This window comes from Salmo trutta, chromosome 39 (assembly GCF_901001165.1).
Source record: "Salmo trutta chromosome 39, fSalTru1.1, whole genome shotgun sequence".
Classification (NCBI taxonomy): Eukaryota; Metazoa; Chordata; class Actinopteri; order Salmoniformes; family Salmonidae; genus Salmo; species Salmo trutta.
The window spans coordinates 2,434,015-2,452,920 of record NC_042995.1 but is presented as its reverse complement, the minus strand read 5'-3'; the positions used below and the strand labels follow the sequence as shown (position 1 = coordinate 2,452,920).

Below are 18,906 nucleotides of genomic sequence, written 5' to 3'. Positions count from 1 at the left end.
CAGCTCATCATATGTATTTTTCACTGTCAACATTCCCAAAGAAGAAGTGCGTACTATATTGTGGTGGAGGGCATAGTGTACACTCCTGCCTAGAGGACAGGTGCGACGCTTCCGTCTCCCCTATCCTCTCAACTCCCTTCCTTCTCCTGCGCACTTCAAACATTATTTCATTGAGTCAGCTTTCATGGTCTGGGCCGCAATGATCAAACCACTTTGTCTTTTAAGACTATGAATAAGTACAGTACAGTCTGTACTGTCTCTGAGAATCCACACGCACGCACGCACGCGCGCGCGCGCACACACACACACGCGCTTTGAGACGGATATATTTGTATTGTTTCAGCATGCGTACCACCAGGTGTGTTATTTGGGAGAGATCAGGCCTCGACCGAACCCTGTGTTCTCAGATAAGAGGGGGAGGCGACGTAATCCTTGACAAAATATACCAAGTGCTTCGACCATGTTTGGAATTGGGAGTCAGATTCATTTCAGATGATGTAACGTTGTAAAAGTTATGTCGGACAAAGTGTCTGTGAAAGTCATTATGTTGCTTGGCTGCAGTGCAGATGGTGGTGCCCTGTCAGTGTTACTTCCTGATATTGTCGTCACTGACCGTGCTGTTGTCTTGGAACTCAAATGGTGAATTTCAAATCCGCCAAAATACTGAGAATTGATTCAGACTAGACTTCAGGTACTGCATGTAGATGGCAGCATTGTCACAGTAGAGTCACTCTGTTACTTTCTGCCTCAGTCTGCTTTGCTGTTGTAGAACACGCCCAGCCTCAGGTTCATGGTAGCTACTAGCTTAATAAGTGAAATACATTTTTTTTAAATGTAGGCTTAATATAAAATATTTTTGATGCCATGCTTGAATTGCTGGCCTATCGGTTGTTTTTACACCCCTGTTAAGGTGTCTAGCTGCTTGTAACAGCCAGAGCTGGGCTGTGCTGAAAGTGTGATGAGGTGTGTTTGTAGTCAATCGGTTCTTTGCAGACAATACAGTTGGGTGTGTACTGTACCTTCTCTCTCTGCCTGGCTGCCCCGTGGGAGTGTTCACCGCGGCTGTGCTCACCCAATAGGTCGCCTGGCTGCCCCGTGGGAGTGTTCACCGCGGCTGCGCTCACCCAATAGGTCGCCTGGCTGCCCCGTGGGAGTGTTCACCGCGGCTGCGCTCACCCAATAGGTCGCCTGGCTGCCCCGTGGGAGTGTTCACCGCGGCTGCGCTCACCCAATAGGTCGCCTGGCTGCCCCGTGGGAGTGTTCACCGCGGCTGCGCTCACCCAATAGGTCGCCTGGCTGCCCCGTGGGAGTGTTCACCGCGGCTGCGCTCACCCAATAGGTCGCCTGGCTGCCCCGTGGGAGTGTTCACCGCGGCTGCGCTCACCCAATAGGTCGCCTGGCTGCCCCTGTGGGAGTGTTCACCGCGGCTGCGCTCACCCAATAGGTCGCCTGGCTGCCCCGTGGGAGTGTTCACCGCGGCTGCGCTCACCCAATAGGTCGCCTGGCTGCCCCGTGGGAGTGTTCACCGCGGCTGCGCTCACCCAATAGGTCGCCTGGCTGCCCCTGTGGGAGTGTTCACCGCGGCTGCGCTCACCCAATAGGTCGCCTGGCTGCCCCGTGGGAGTGTTCACCGCGGCTGCGCTCACCCAATAGGTCGCCTGGCTGGTGGGACTGGAGCGCTTTGTCGCTGTCAAAATGGCAGCGGTTACAGTGATGTAGAAAAGTGCAACTTAACAATAACCTTTTATGCTTTTAAAGCTAGTAATCAAACCAGTCAATTCAATGTGGTGTTTCTGTCTGTTACAAATAGGCTCTCTGACTTGGAAACACACTGGTTTGGAGGCATTGGCAGTCTGGTCAAGTTGTAGGCTGACTGGGCCTGTTGATGTTGTATAGGTTTATTTTCCTGTCTTCAGTAAAAGTGAGGAGGCAGACAGAGGGGAATGAAAGGACTAGCAGGGAGAAAGATGAAGATGCCATGGGAGGGGTGTGTGTGTGTGTGTGTGTGTGTGTGTGTGTGTGTGTGTGTGTGTGTGTGGACGGACGGACACAGGGCATATAGGAGCTGATCAACTAGCTCTAATCTCCCTTGATGTAAATAATGATCCATAAATGTCAAGCAGAGAGAAGTTGAAAGCGAAAGGAAGACGAGGGGGATTCAGGGTTGAGATAAGGAAGGTCATCTCCAACACCAGCCCCTTCCCTTGAGACCAGGGGAGAGGCTGGGGAAACTGGGGGAGGGAGGGGGGGGGAGGGAGGCTGGGGAAACTGGGGGAGGGAGGCTGGGGAAACTGGGGGAGGGAGGCTGGGGAAACTGGGGGAGGGAGGCTGGGGAAACTGGGGGAGGGAGGGGAGAGAGGCTGGGGAAACTGGGGGAGGGAGGGGAGAGAGGCTGGGGGAAATGGGGGAGGGAGGGGAGAGAGGCTGGGGAAACTGGGTGAGGGAGGGGAGAGAGGCTGGGGAAACTGGGGGAGGGAGGCTGGGGGAAATGGGTGAGGGAGGGGAGAGAGGCTGGGGAAACTGGGGGAGGGAGGGGAGAGAGGCTGGGGGAAATGGGGGAGGGAGGGGAGAGAGGCTGGGAAACTGGGTGAGGGAGGGGAGAGAGGCTGGGGAAACTGGGTGAGGGAGGGGAGAGAGGCTGGGGAAACTGGGTGAGGGAGGGGAGAGAGGCTGGGGGAAATGGGTGAGGGAGAGGTGAGGGAGAAATGGAGAGGAGGGGAAATGGTGGGGGAGAAAGGGCGACGGGGGGAGAGAGGGCAAAAGGCGAGGGAGTGTGGGGAGAGGTGAAAGGGTGAGGGAGAGGATGAAAGAGTTGCTGACTGGAGGCTGGGAGAAGTGCTGAATTGAAAGTCGTGTGTGTGTGTGTGTGTGTGTGTGTGTGTGTGTGTGTGTGTGACTGCCAAGGTATGACCGTTATATTACATGCTGACCAAACCGCCTGTGTGGCGTGAGAGCGTTGCAAAATAAATGTACACATATACATGTTATTCAATAATTTTATCCAAACTGCTCGTGTGCGTCAACGGACGTCTGTGTAGCCAGGCGCTAAAATGAAACTCCTCTCCCATCTACTCATAGTTTTTTACAAGCACATACCCATGTGTGTCGTTTCAAAAATGAACGATGTCCACACTCCAGTCCAGTTGGTGGCAGTAATGCACCTTAAAGTTGGTTGCCAACCGCCATATAAGATCCACAGAAGAAGAATGAATGAGGAGAGATTCATCAAAGAAAACTAGCTAAAAACGTACTAGGTTTCCCCTTTTATCTGTGGATTAGTTGTCGGAGTAGAGAACACACAATTTTGTGTGACTCAAAATTCTACAAAAATCCAGCAAGGACCATTATGTATTTCAGGTAAAATAACAGCACAATGTTTATCTCCCAGGATGAATTAGCTAGCGACAGCAAGCTAAATGTCCATGAATGTTTCATGTGTTTCGAACTCTCCCCAAATGAATATAGCTGGTAAAACAAGGTTGTCCACTGTCGGCATATCTATTTATTATGGCCATCGAAATGTTGGCTCTTAAAATCAGATCTAACAATAATATAGAGGGGCTAGAAAGCCAGGGCTTAAAAACAAACGTGTCATTGTACGCTGACGACTCAAATTCCCTCTTAAATCCGCAATCTAGTTCCCTGCACAGCCTCATATAGGATCTAGATCATTTTTCTAACCTCAGGATTACAACCAAACTATGATAAGTGGACCATATTATGTATTGGATCACAAAAAAATACTACTTTGACATTACCGTGTAGTTGACCAATAAAATGATCTGACATTTGAAGTGGACATACTCGGTATTCAAATCCCTAAAGAAGTAAAGCAACTTACTACAACAAATTTGAACAGAAAATTTGCAAAAATAAATAAGGTCTTGCTACCATGGAAATTTTTCCACAAATCATGTCGATTTGTGGAAAAATCACCCTGATTAATTCTTTAGTCATATCCCAGTTTACCTATTTACTTATGGCCCTGCTTACCCTGAACAGTTTAAATTATTTGAGCAAAAAATATTCAACTTTATTTCGAACGGCAAGCCAGACAAAATTAAACGTGCTTATTTATAAAATGAATAATAATGAAAATTATTGAAGCATTAAGCCTCTCTCTAAAAGCATCAATCAACTAATGTTGACTGTTTATTGTGGGTTTTCCTTTCCTGTGGCGGTCCTCATCAGAGCCAGTTCCATCATAGCACTTGATGGTTTTTGCGACTGCACTTGAAGAAACTTTCAACGTTTTTGAAATTTTCCGGATTGACTGACCTTCATGTCTTAAAGTAATGATGGACTGTCATTTCTCTTTGCTTATTTGAGCTGTTCTTGCCATAATATGGACTTGGTCTTTTACCAAATAGGGCTATATTCTGTATACCACCCCTACCTTGTCACAACACAACTGATTGGCTCAAATGCATTAGGAGGAAAGAAATTCCACAAATTAACTTTGAAATTGAGGCACACCCGTTAATTGAAATGCAGTCCAGGTGACTACCTCATGAAGCTGGTTCAGAGAATGCCAAGAGTTTTCAAAGCTGTCATCAAGGCAAAGGGTGGCTACTTTGAAGAATCTGAAATATAAAATATATTTTGATTTGTTTGTCACTTTTTGTGGTTACTACATGATTCCATATGTGTTATTTCATAGTTTTGATGTCTTCACTATTATTCTACAATGTAGAAAATAGTAAAAATAAAGAAAAACCCTTGAATGAATAGGTATGTCCAAACTTTTTACAGGTATTATATATGTGTGTGTGTGTGTGTGTGTGTGTGTGTGTGTGTGTATAGATACGTATGTATATGTATACGTGTGTGTATATACACGTGTGTGTGTGTGTGTATATAGGTATGTGTGTATGTTAGTTAGTTTCACAGTTAGTTTTGGTTATTTAACCTGCGGATTCGGTTTTGTCAGGAAATGAGTTGTGATGTGCAGTAGTTTAGCTAAGTGCATGACAAATTATGATTCTAACTGTAAATTATTGGACCGTATCAATTAGCATATTTGATAAGGGTTCACTTTTGACAATTCTTCTCAAGGACTGTATATATCAGTGGTATGTTTTCCTTGTAGACTCGTTTTTCAGGCTTCTGCCAAATTGGTTGACTAGAATAGCCTTGAAGCAATACAGCTAAATTCTGCAATGTCCACACAATATCTATCGGCAGTGAGCACAGCTCTTTTGAATATTGATGTTTGGAAATGTTATCAGTCTGTTGTAGTCATTGTTATCATTCCATAGTTTCACTTTTTGGTAATATCACTTTCGTTGATCCTCATGGCGCTAGTGGTATCGGTGGGGCAGCCCAGGTGGGTTTACAGATCCTGATGGACAGAGAGAGAAGCACAAGCCACTCCTCTAAATGAGAAGCACTGAGATGCTGCAAATCCCGGAGTGGAGTTTCCCAATGTTTGTTTAGGGCAACCTGATAGCCTTCTGTTGATAACCGCGTCCAATCGACTTTGGTGAAATCAATGCCACAATGTCTAATTTTCTCCCGGTGGATGTTTTATCTCTGAATGAACCAGACTGTTCTTTGTAGGTATATATTACTGCTGTGGTTCTCATATATACAGTATAAGCCTAGTTCCTATGTAAATACACAGTTGTTACACATATTTTAAATTCGTAATTGAAACACGGCTTTTGTTTATTGTAGAGGCCTGTGCAACCCTAAATTACTCGTAATATCTGAATAAACCGTTTTGAAACGCCAGCAATCCGTCTGTGAATTCGTTCCATTCCATGTTTAAAATCCGATTCGTGTTTTGCTTGTAATCCTGGGTTCTAGCTGGATAATCCGTGTCCCTCTTGAGTGTGAAGTGAGGAGAGAGGTGGAGGGGGGAAAAGGATATGGGACCGTGGCTACGTTTCCTCGCGTTCTCAGGATAACCGTGTGTGAGTGAGGGATTGGGGAAGCTTGGTTTAGGCTATAAATCCCCCCATTTCAATCACAATCGGACACTGGGGTTGAAAACAAAACCACTAAATCAATGTTCGTAAAGCAAGCTGGCTTCGCTGCGGGAGATGCGCGCCAACACAATGGGAGACAACGCGCTCACTTCGCTTGGAGGAATACCGCGTTGGAATAATATTATTCTACAGTAATGGGAATACTGTCGTGGTGGATCTTGAAGCAATACACCCGGACACTCTGCTGCCGGAACCAGGAATATTTATAGATTTGTTTGCTGTGAAAACACATGACTCTGTAAGCGACTGCAGTCTCGTAAAGAACCGTGGGCATTTTTTTGCACAAGCGATGCATTTTGAGAGTGAGAGAAGCCGGACATGCCCTAAATGAAGACGCCGTGCTTGTTTAGTTGCTACATTTATATTTGTTGCCAGTTTATAAATCCACCGGGATGTGAAAGGAATTCATTTCCTGCGTCGAATTCTCATGCCTTTTTGCACATCTGGATAAGTAAATTGTTTTGATATTTAATATTAGTTTAGTAGTGTAACAAATTTATTATAGTACTCGTTTACTTATAGTATTATTACAAATAGCCTACTATTACTTTCTTATTACTAGACGACATTAAAGGACCAGTGTCTGGAAGTCATTTTTCCATTCAAAGTAACGTCTGTCCCACTCGTGTAGCCTATTCAGTAGCTCCCATTTCAGTTCATGTCCCTAGAGAATGTACCTTATTGACGGTAATATAGAAAGGATGGAGCGAGGAACGCCACAAAGGAAAACAGTGTACCGGATCTCTCTCACCTTGGTAAAGAAAGAGAGCTTGGAGGAGGAGGATGTTAGCTGCGGGAGTTCTGGACCACGACGACTCGAGAACACCAAAGTGGGCGCTTACCGTCGCGAGGTCTCCTCGGAGCTCCAGAGGAGTTGTCTGCTGGAGGAGCTGAAGGAAGTTGAGGATGAAAGCGACGAGTTCCACTCACACTACATGAGAAATTTCAGGACATTCAGCACCGGACAGTTAGAACTTGGAAGGCTTAAAATGAAAAAGCCGCATCAGTTGCATAAAGAGTTGAAGGAAACTGCCACTAGCCCCTCCACAGAGCATGGTAACAACAGCCAGGCCTCAGAGGAGACCATGTCACCACAGAGGCAGAAGAAATCACAGGGGATAAGCTGGACACAGGAAAGCGCAGAAACTGACTCAAGGCTTAAGGGGGATATTTGCACTGAGACTGAAAAAAACGTGACAACATCTGCTTCCAACGGTGAGAATGGGAGTGTTGATAAGAAGAAAAGGCTTCTGAAAGCCAAGAGCACAGAGGACAAGGGCAGTGATGCTCCAACTAATGGGGACGGTGGTAAGGACAAGTTGTGTGTGTCCAAAAGTAACGGAAAAGCCGCCAAGGCCTCTCCCGAGACCCCGCCACTGAAGAGCCACCCCAGCCTGCTTCGCCGGAGCTTCAGTTTCCGCCACTGGTCGGGTGGTGAACTCCTCCGCATCCGGGCCCTCTCCAAAGACAAGCACCACAGCAGCTCCGGGTGCGTCGGCCGCGGGGAAGGAACAGCCGGGGACCACAACCAGACCCCCCAGTCCACAGTCCTCCAGAACCCGGCTTACGGCGAGACAGGACCGCCTAAACGAAACACGTTAGAAGTCGGGGCGGTCCTTAACAAGACTGACTCAATGACGGAGCTGAGCCGCTGGGAACGAGCGAGAGGCAAAAACCGCACATTGGACAACAGCGATCTGATCACCCTTTCCATGAAGAGTGTGTCAGAGAAGGAGGGGTTTCTGAGAGGCACCGGCTCCCGCTCCAGTGGCTCGGACCGGCGGCTGGTCAGGTTCTTCAGCGGTATCTTCTCCAGGAAGGATGGAGGGATGGTGTCTACCTCCACTCCGGTGGGCAGCCCCAGCACTAACCGCTCCCTCTGGAAGGGGAAGAGGAGCGGCCCCATGGCCTACTCCCAGTCCAGCACAGAGAGTGTTAACGGAGGAGGCCTGTCGTCAGAGGGTAAAGGATGCTTTTCTTTACACACACACACACACACACACACACACACACACACACACACACACACACACACACACCAGTTGTAGCTACAGTGTCCTTTCAGATATGCTCAAAACGGTCCACGGATTGTTTTTGGCCTGCACCTCTCCCCTCTCTCTGCCTCTCTCTCTCTGCCTTCCTCTACATCTCTCCGTCTCTCTGCTGTTTGTAGAGCTGAGGGGTGAAGGGCCAGGATACCTCTCTGTTTGATGGTAGAAGACCATTATTTGTTTAGGACAGGAGGGTGATGTTTCCTGTCTCTCTGATGCCTACTGCTGGCGTTTATCTTTCATTATAGTCTACTGCTGTTGTCTGAGGTTCATATAGTCTATTGCTGTTGTCTGAGGTTCATATAGTCTACTGCTGTTGTCTGAGGTTCATATAGTCTACTGCTGTTGTCTTGAGGTTCATATAGTCTATTGCTGTTGTCTTGAGGTTCATATAGTCTATTGCTGTTGTCTGAGGTTCATATAGTCAGTCTACTGCTGTTGTCTGAGGTTCATATAGTCAGTCTACTGCTGTTGTCTGACGTTCATATAGTCAGTCTACTGCTGTTGTCTGACGTTCATATAGTCAGTCTACTGCTGTTGTCTGAGGTTCATATAGTCAGTCTACTGCTGTTGTCTGAGGTTCGTATAGTCAGTCTACTGCTGTTGTCTGAGGTTCATATAGTCAGTCTACTGCTGTTGTCTGAGGTTCATATAGTCAGTCTACTGCTGTTGTCTTGAGGTTCATATAGTCTATTGCTGTTGTCTTGAGGTTCATATAGTCTATTGCTGTTGTCTGAGGTTCATATAGTCAGTCTACTGCTGTTGTCTGAGGTTCATATAGTCAGTCTACTGCTGTTGTCTGACGTTCATATAGTCAGTCTACTGCTGTTGTCTGAGGTTCATATAGTCAGTCTACTGCTGTTGTCTGAGGTTCGTATAGTCAGTCTACTGCTGTTGTCTGAGGTTCATATAGTCAGTCTACTGCTGTTGTCTGAGGTTCATATAGTCAGTCTACTGCTGTTGTCTGAGGTTCATATAGTCAGTCTACTGCTGTTGTCTGAGGTTCGTATAGTCAGTCTACTGCTGTTGTCTGAGGTTCGTATAGTCAGTCTACTGCTGTTGTCTGAGGTTCGTATAGTCAGTCTACTGCTGTTGTCTGACGTTCATATAGTCAGTCTACTGCTGTTGTCTGAGGTTCATATAGTCAGTCTACTGCTGTTGTCTGAGGTTCGTATAGTCAGTCTACTGCTGTTGTCTGAGGTTCATATAGTCAGTCTACTGCTGTTGTCTGAGGTTCATATAGTCAGTCTACTGCTGTTGTCTTGAGGTTCATATAGTCTATTGCTGTTGTCTTGAGGTTCATATAGTCTATTGCTGTTGTCTGAGGTTCGTATAGTCAGTCTACTGCTGTTGTCTGAGGTTCATATAGTCAGTCTACTGCTGTTGTCTGAGGTTCGTATAGTCAGTCTACTGCTGTTGTCTGAGGTTCGTATAGTCAGTCTACTGCTGTTGTCTGAGGTTCGTATAGTCAGTCTACTGCTGTTGTCTGAGGTTCGTATAGTCAGTCTACTGCTGTTGTCTGAGGTTCGTATAGTCAGTCTACTGCTGTTGTCTGAGGTTCATATAGTCAGTCTACTGCTGTTGTCTGAGGTTCAGATAGTCAGTCTACTGCTGTTGTCTGAGGTTCAGATAGTCAGTCTACTGCTGTTGTCTGAGGTTCAGATAGTCAGTCTACTGCTGTTGTCTGAGGTTCAGATAGTCAGTCTACTGCTGTTGTCTGAGGTTCAGATAGTCAGCCTGCTGTTCTGAGTTCAGATAGTCATCTACTGCTGTTGTCTGAGGTTCAGATAGTCAGTCTACTGCTGTTGTCTGAGGTTCAGATAGTCAGTCTACTGCTGTTGTCTGAGGTTCAGATAGTCAGTCTACTGCTGTTGTCTGAGGTTCAGATAGTCAGTCTACTGCTGTTGTCTGAGGTGTCTGTGGCTTGTAGGAAGGCTGGCAGTTCTTCAGTCTATCTACATACATCTGTGAGGGAAAATGTGCAGGTGCCACAAAAATGAAGAGAAGGATGTTTTCATCCGCAGCTACTGACTGATTCATCTGCTTGCTATATCTCTCTCTCACACAGTCCACACACACACCTCTGCACCCTCTTCCACTTGTGGAAAGTGTGATATGATAGAGGAAGTGTGTTGTTCCATTTAGAGCTGGCGACTCACTTTAGTCTTCCTCTGTCTGTATGGCCAGAGGCCCTCTCTGATTGGCTGGTTGGGTGGCTGACTGCAGAACCCTAAAAACATCAGGCTCTTGACTCCCTGTATTGTTATTGGCCAGTTCCCTCTTCAAGGGGGTCTCAGGAATTCCGGCAATGTGGATGCCCCCCTAGCCGTATCAGGAACGGTGTCATCAAAGTCCATTAAATCTCCCTCTGGCCTCGCCCAGCCCCACCTCCCTCTGGCCCCACCCACACCCAACTCCCAGCTCCATCTCCCTCTGGCCCCACCCACACCCTAACCCAACTCCCAGCCCCACCTCCCTCTGGCCCCACCCACACCCAACTCCCAGCTCCATCTCCCTCTGGCCCCACCCACACCCTAACCCAACTCCCAGCCCCACCTCCCTCTGGCCCCACCCACACCCAACACCCAGCCCCACCTCCCTCTGGCCCCACCCACACCCTAACCCAACACCCAGCCCCATCTCCCTCTGGCCCCACCCACACCCTAACCCAACACCCAGCCCCACCTCCCTCTGCCCCCACCCACACCCTAACCCAACTCCCAGCCCCACCTCCCTCTGGCCCCACCCACACCCTAACCCAACTCCCAGCCCCACCTCCCTCTGGCCCCACCCACACCCTAACCCAACTCCCTCTGGCCCCACCCACACCCTAACCCAACACCCAGCCACATCTCCCTCTGGCCCCACCCACACCCAACACCCCAGCCCCACCTCCCTCTGGCCCCACCCACACCCAACACCCAGCCCCACCTCCCTCTGGCCCCACCCACACCCAACACCCAGCCCCACCTCCCTCTGGCCCCACCCACACCCAACACCCAGCCCCACCTCCCTCTGTCCCCACCCACACACTAACCCAACACCCAGCCCCACCTCCCTCTGTCCCCACCCACCCACACACTAACCCAACACCCAGCCCCACCTCCCTCTGGCCCCACCCACACACTAACCCAACACCCAGCCCCACCTCCCTCTGGCCCCACCCACACACTAACCCAACACCAGCCCCACCTCCCTCTGGCCCCACCCACACACTAACCCAACACCCAGCCCCACCTCCCTCTGGCCCCACCCACACACTAACCCAACACCCAGCCCCATCTCCCTCTGGCCCCACCCACACACTAACCCAACACCCAGCCCCACCTCCCTCTGGCCCCACCCACACCCTAACCCAACACCCAGCCCCACCTCCCTCTGGCCCCACCCACACACTAACCCAACACCCAGCCCCACCTCCCTCTGGCCCCACCCACACACTAACCCAACACCCAGCCCCACCTCCCTCTGGCCCCACCCACACACTAACCCAACACCCAGCCCCACCTCCCTCTGGCCCCACCCACACACTAACCCAACACCCAGCCCCACCTCCCTCTAACTGGTTAATGGTGACCGGTATGGGTGGGTGTATATGGAAGGCAGGTTATAGAGGGAGGGAATGTGAGTGTGAGTTAGGGGTGTATGACCTAAATCCACAGCCATGCAGAAGTAATGTGAAGGACATGCGTGTCAAAAGGCAGCCTGGTGAGTGTTTTTAGCTGACTGAGGATACACAGAGGAGTCGTTGCTCTCTCCTACTCACCCTCACAGAGGAGTCGTTCCTCTCTCCTACTCACTCTCACAGAGGAGTCGTTCCTCTCTCCTACTCACCCTCACAGAGGAGTCGTTCCTCTCTCCTACTCACTCTCACAGAGTCGTCGTTCCTCTCTCCTACTCACTCTCACAGAGGAGTTGTTCCTCTCTCCTACTCACTCTCACAGAGGAGTCGTTGCTCTCTCCTACTCACCCTCACAGAGGAGTCGTTGCTCTCTCCTACTCACTCTCACAGAGGAGTCGTTGCTCTCTCCTACTCACTCTCACAGAGGAGTCGTTCCTCTCTCCTACTCACTCTCACAGAGGAGTCGTTCCTCTCTCCTACTCACTCTCACAGAGGAGTCGTTGCTCTCTCCTACTCACCCTCACAGAGGAGTTGTTCCTCTCTCCTACTCACCCTCACAGAGGAGTTGTTCCTCTCTCCTACTCACTCTCACAGATGAGTTGTTCCTCTCTCCTACTCACTCTCACAGAGGAGTCGTTGCTCTCTCCTACTCACTCACAGAGGAGTCGTTGCTCTCTCCTACTCACTCTCACAGAGGAGTTGTTCCTCTCTCCTACTCACCCTCACAGAGGAGCGTTCCTCTCTCCTACTCACTCTCACAGAGGAGTCGTTGCTCTCTCCTACTCACTCTCACAGAGTCGTCGTTGCTCTCTCCTACTCACTCTCACAGAGTCGTCGTTCCTCTCTCCTACTCACTCTCACAGAGGAGTTGTTCCTCTCTCCTACTCACTCTCACAGAGGAGTTGTTCCTCTCTCCTACTCACTCTCACAGAGGAGTCGTTCCTTTCTCCTACTCACTCTCACAGAGGAGTCGTTGCTCTCTCCTACTCACTCTCACAGAGGAGTCGTTGCTCTCTCCTACTCACTCTCACAGAGGAGTCGTTGCTCTCTCCTACTCACTCTCACAGAGGAGCGTTCCTCTCTCCTACTCACCCTCACAGAGGAGCGTTCCTCTCTCCTACTCACTCTCACAGAGGAGTCGTTGCTCTCTCCTACTCACCCTCACAGAGGAGCGTTCCTCTCTCCTACTCACTCTCACAGAGCTTCATGCAGATAAACAGTCATTTACTCAGTCACTCTCAGCTTCACTCTGATATATTACTAGGTCACATATTACTCACTCATCTATTTTGTTATACACACACACACACACACACACACACACACACACACACACACACACACACACACACACACACACACACACACACACATACATCAGAGGGGCTCATTTGACTTGCAGCTCAGTGCCTGTTAACTGGCTGAGATGAAGCTAGTCATTTTAGTTACAACTCCTTTGATCTCTCTCTCTCCTGAGCACCCTCTTCTTTTTCTCTCTTTTGTTTCTCTTCTCTCTCTCACTCACCCTGAACACACACACACACACACACACACACACACACACACACTGTGACTACTGCAGTGGTGTTATCTGAGACCCACTCCCACAATGGGTATAATAGGAGTAATATCCAGTTAGGACTGTGGCCAGGGGGGATTGATGTTGATTAGTGTTGGTTCTACTGGATTCCTTCAGCTGTCATCTCCATTAGTTTGGCCTGGCTCTCTTCTGTTCCAGGGAGGATCTCCACTAGTTTGGCCTGGCTCTCTTCTGTTCCGGGGAGGATCTCCACTAGTTTGGCCTGGCTCTCATCTGTTCCGGGGAGGATCTCCACTAGTTTGGCCTGGCTCTCTTCTGTTCCGGGGAGGATCTCCATTAGTTTGGCCTGGCTCTCTTCTGTTCCGGGAAGGTTCTCCACTCGTTTGGCCTGTCTCTCTTCTGTTCCGGGGAGGTTCTCCATTAGTTTGGCCTGGCACTCTTCTGTTCCGGGGAGGATCTCCACTAGTTTGGCCTGGCTCTCTTCTGTTCCGGGGAGGATCTCCACTAGTTTGGCCTGGCTCTCGTCTGTTCCAGGGAGGATCTCCACTAGTTTGGCCTGGCTCTCTTCTGTTCCGGGGAGGTTCTCCACTAGTTTGGCCTGGCTCTCTTCTGTTCAGGGGAGGATCTCCACTAGTTTGGCCTGGCTCTCTTCTGTTCCGGGGAGGATCTCCACTAGTTTGGTCTGGCTCTCTTCTGTTCCGGGGAGGATCTCCACTAGTTTGGTCTGGCTCTCTTCTGTTCCGGGGAGGTTCTCCACTAGTTTGGTCTGGCTCTCTTCTGTTCCGGGGAGGATCTCCACTAGTTTGGTCTGGCTCTCTTCTGTTCCGGGGAGGTTCTCCACTTGTTTGGTCTGGCTCTCTTCTGTTCCGGGGAGGTTCTCCACTAGTTTGGTCTTGCTCTCTTCTGTTCCGGGGAGGATCTCCACTAGTTTGGTCTGGCTCTCTTCTGTTCCGGGAAGGTTCTCCACTAGTTTGGTCTGGCTCTCTTCTGTTCCGGGGAGGTTCTCCACTAGTTTGGTCTGGCTCTCTTCTGTTCCGGGGAGGTTCTCCACTAGTTTGGTCTGGCTCTCTTCTGTTCCGGGGAGGTTCTCCACTAGTTTGGTCTGGCTCCCTTCTGTTCCGGGGAGGTTCTCCACTAGTTTGGTCTGGCTCTCTTCTGTTCCGGGGAGGTTCTCCACTAGTTTGGTCTGGCTCTCTTCTGTTCCGAGGAGGTTCTCCACTAGTTTGGTCTGGCTCTCTTCTGTTCCGGGGAGGTTCTCCACTAGTTTGGTCTGGCTCTCTTCTGTTCCGAGGAGGTTCTCCACTAGTTTGGTCTGGCTCTCTTCTGTTCCGGGGAGGTTCTCCACTAGTTTGGTCTGGCTCTCTTCTGTTCCGAGGAGGTTCTCCACTAGTTTGGTCTGGCTCTCTTCTGTTCCGGGGAGGTTCTCCACTAGTTTGGTCTGGCTCTCTTCTCTCCCGGGGAGGTTATCTTTTATTGTGATGTCAGTCAGTCTCTCAGGTCAGTGTATAAGTTAGTCCAGGTCTTTATTCTGATGTCAGTCAGTCTCTCAGGTCAGTGTATAAGTTAGTCCAGGTCTTTATTCTGATGTCAGTCAGTCTCTCAGGTCAGTGTATAAGTTAGTCCAGGTCTTTATTCTGATGTCAGTCAGTCTCTCAGGTCAGTGTATAAGTTAGTCCAGGTCTTTATTCTGATGTCAGTCAGTCTCTCAGGTCAGTGTATAAGTTAGTCCAGGTCTTTATTCTGATGTCAGTCAGTCTCTCAGGTCAGTGTATAAGTTAGTCCAGGTCTTTATTCTGATGTCAGTCAGTCTCTCAGGTCAGTGTATAAGTTAGTCCAGGTCTTTATTCTGATGTCAGTCAGTCTCTCAGGTCAGTGTATAAGTCAGTCCAGGTCTTTATTCTGATGTCAGTCAGTCTCTCAGGTCAGTGTATAAGTCAGTCCAGGTCTTTATTCTGATGTCAGTCAGTCTCTCAGGTCAGTGTATAAGTCAGTCCAGGTCTTTATTCTGATGTCAGTCCAGGTCTTTATTCTGATGTCAGTCAGTCCAGGTCAGTGTAGAAGTCAGTCCAGGTCTTTATTCTGATGCCAGTCAGTCTCTCAGGTCAGTGTATAAGTCAGTCCAGGTCTTTATTGTGATGCCAGTCAGTCCAGGTCTTTATTGTGATGCCAGTCAGTCCAGGTCCTTATTGTGATGCCAGTCAGTCCAGGTCTTTATTGTGATGCCAGTCAGTCCAGGTCTTTATTGTGATGCCAGTCAGTCCAGGTCTTTATTGGGATGCCAGTCAGTCCAGGTCTTTATTGTGATGCCAGTCAGTCCAGGTCAGTGTATAAGTCAGTCCAGGTCTTTATTGTGATGCCAGTCAGTCCAGGTCAGTGTATAAGTCAGTCCAGGTCTTTATTGTGATGTTAAGGTCAGTGTATAAGTCAGTCCAGGTCTTTATTGTGATGTCAGTCAGTCCAGCTCTTTATTGTGTTGTCAGTGTATAAGTCAGTCCAGGTCTTTATTGTGATGTCAGTTAGTCCAGGTCTTTATTATGATGTCAGTTAGTCCAGGTCTTTATTGTGATGTTAGTCAGTCCAGGTCAGTGTATAAATCAGTCCAGGCCTTTATTGTGATGCCAGTCAGTCCAGGTCAGTGTATAAGTCAGTCCAGGTCTTTATTGTGATGTCAGTCAGTCCAGGTCTTTATTGTGATGCCAGTCAGTCCAGGTCAGTGTATAAGTCAGTCCAGGTCAGTGTATAAGTCAGTCCAGGTCTTTATTGTGATGTCAGTCAGTCCAGGTCTTTATTGTGATGTCAGTCAGTCCAGGTCTTTATTGTGATGTCAGTCAGTCCAGGTCTTTATTGTGATGTCAGTCAGTCCAGGTCTTTATTGTGATGTCAGTCAGTCCAGGTCTTTATTGTGATGTCAGTCAGTCCAGGTCTTTATTGTGATGTCAGTCAGTCCAGGTCTTTATTGTGATGTCAGTCAGTCCAGGTCTTTATTGTGATGTCAGTCAGTCCAGGTCAGTGTATATATTCTCCACCTTGACCTCACTCTCTTCTGTACTCTGTTTTTTCTTATTTAAACAGTTGCTGTGACCAGCAGAGCATACATTGTGTGTGTCTGTTTCTCTGTATCTGCTGTCTCTCTCTATTCCTCCCTCCATGCTCGTGTCTGTTTCTCTGTATCTGCTGTCTCTCTCTCTTCCTCCCTCCGTGGCTGTGTGTGTTTCTCTGTATATGCTGTCTTTCTCTCTATTCCTCCCTTTGTGGCTGTGGCTGTTTCTCTGTATCTGCTGTCTCTCTCTATTCCTCCCTCGGTGTGTTTCTAACTCTGTCTCTGAGTCTCTGTGCAGTAATGAGTCCACTGTGGCCTGTTCAGGCTGTGTAGAGAGACATGGAGTCAGGACTGGAGAAATCACCAGCCTGTACAGATAACTAACCATAGCAGTGACAGTGGGAGGGCAGAGCAGCCAGTGTAGCAGAGCAGCCAGTGTAGCAGAGCAGCCAGTGTAGCAGAGTAGCCAGTGTAGCAGCCGCAGCCAGTGTAGCAGCCGCAGCCAGTGTAGCAGCCGCAGCCAGTGTAGCAGCAGCAGCAGCCAGTGCAGCAGCAGCAGCCAGTGTAGCAGCCGCAGTCAGTGTAGCAACAGCAGCAGCCGCCAGTGTAGCAGCAGCAGCAGCCGCCAGTGTAGCAGCAGCAGCAGCCGCCAGTGTAGCAGCAGCAGCAGCAGCCGCCAGTGTAGCAGCAGCAGCAGCAGCCGCCAGTGTAGCAGCAGCAGCAGCAGCCGCCAGTGTAGCAGCAGCAGCAGCAGCCGCCAGTGTAGCAGCAGCAGCCGCCAGTGTAGCAGCAGCAGCAGCCGCCAGTGTAGCAGCAGCCGCCAGTGTAGCAGCAGCCGCCAGTGTAGCAGCAGCCGCCAGTGTAGCAGCAGCAGCAGCCGCCAGTGTAGCAGCAGCAGCAGCCGCCAGTGTAGCAGCAGCCGCCAGTGTAGCAGCAGCAGCAGCCGCCAGTGTAGCAGCAGCAGCAGCCGCCAGTGTAGCAGCAGCAGCAGCCGCCAGTGTAGCAGCAGCAGCAGCAGCCAGTGTAGCAGCAGCAGCAGCAGCCAGTGTAGCAGCAGCAGCCAGTGTAGCAGCAGCAGCCAGTGTAGCAGCAGCAGCCAGTGTAGCAGCCGCAGCAGCAGCCAGTGTAGCAGCCGCAGCAGCAGCCAGTGTAGCAGCCGCAGCCAGTGTAGCAGCCAGTGTAGCAGCCGCAGCAGCAGCCAGTGTAGCAGCCGCAGCCAGTGTAGCAGCCGCAGCAGCAGCCAGTGTAGCAGCAGCAGCAGCCAGTGTAGCAGCAGCAGCCAGTGTAGCAGCAGCAGCAGCCAGTGTAGCAGCAGCAGCAGCCAGTGTAGCAGCAGCAGCAGCAGCCAGTGTAGCAGCAGCAGCAGCCAGTGTAGCAGCAGCCAGTCTAGCAGCAGCAGCCAGTAGAACCAACACAGCCAGGGAACATAACATAGTCCTACTGTAACACCTGGCAGCCCTCTCTGTGACTTAACAGCACCTTTCCAGATCTTGATTCCCCCAGGAGAGGAGAGACTGGTTTTTGATGGCCTTGGATTCTTTGTTCTCTTGCTCTTGGCCAAATCTCTTATGATTCATGCTGTGTGTGTGTGGTCTTGCCCTAGACCTTCTGAGCTGTTCCTGCACAGTGTTGTTTGGTTGAGTAGGGCACACACACACGCACACAGCCCCTCTGTGCTTATTAGCCGGACACTGTCGCCCTGTGGTCTCCTTCACAGGGGTCATCATGGGGTTAAAGAGCATGCATGGGGCGGTGTGTGTGTCTGTTAGGGGGAGTCATTGTTGGGAGGTCGAGCCTTCACAGCCAGCGTACAACTGCCCTGTCTCCTCTCCTCTGTTCCCCCACTCCTCTCTCCTCCTTTCCCCCACTCCTCTCTCCTCCTTTCTCCTCTCTCCTCCTTTCCCCCCATTCCTCTCTCCTCCTTTCTCCTCTCTCCTCCTTTCCTCCTCCTTTCCCCCTCTCCTCTCTCCTCCTTTCCTCCTCATTTCCCCCTCTCCTCCTTTCCCCCACTCCTCTCTCTTCTTTTCCCCCTCTCCTCTCTCCTCTTTCCCCCTCTCCTCTCTCCTCTTTTCCCCCTCTCCTCTCTCCTCTTTTCCCCCTCTCCTCTCTCCTCCTTTCCCCCACTCCTCTCTCCTCCTTTCCCCCACTCCTCTCTCCTCTCTCTTCAGCCCCCACTTCCGCTTCATCCCAAAGTTGTGTGTGTGTGTGTGTCATGCATAGAAAGCTGGGACTCCTCTCCTCCTGTAGTCATGTTGCCAGGGGCCTGGAGAGAGGGATGCTATGTGTCACGTGTCGTGTGTGTGTCAGTGGCGGCTGCTGAGAGGAGGATGGCTCATAATAATGGCTCCAGCCATTACCTCGAGCCCGTCCTCCCCAATTAAGGTGCCACCAACCTCCTGTGGTGTGTCACATGTCGAGTGTGTGCGTTCATGCGCATATACATTGTCTGTGTGTGTTGCTCTCCCTTCCAGCAAAGGCCTGGCTCTAATCTACCCCTGCAGAGAGAGGGAGGAGTGCTAGCTAGCCAGCAGGCTCTAATCTAACCCTGCAGAGAGAGGGAGGAGTGCTAGCTAGCCAGCAGGCTCTAATCTAACCCTGCAGAGAGAGGGAGGAGTGCTAGCTAGCCAGCAGGCTCTAATCTAACCCTGCAGAGAGAGGGAGGA

At 50.1% G+C, this 18,906-nt stretch overlaps 1 protein-coding gene across 7 annotated transcripts in view; it reads left to right on the top strand.

Moving 5' to 3' along the window:
- agap1 (ArfGAP with GTPase domain, ankyrin repeat and PH domain 1) overlaps positions 1-18,906 on the top strand; it is a 251,067-nt gene that overhangs the window by 48,360 nt on the left and 183,801 nt on the right. For 3 of the 7 annotated variants that reach the window (XM_029741619.1, XM_029741617.1, XM_029741614.1), the window contains exon 1: positions 5,836-7,952. The exons of 2 other annotated variants lie outside the window; for them this stretch is intronic. In XM_029741619.1, the coding sequence (XP_029597479.1) occupies positions 6,662-7,952 (1,291 nt within the window). In that variant the 5' untranslated portion in view covers positions 5,836-6,661. Of the gene's footprint in view, positions 1-5,834; positions 7,953-18,906 lie in introns of those variants that run through there. 2 more of the 7 variants (XM_029741618.1, XM_029741615.1) reach the window with 1 other exon arrangement.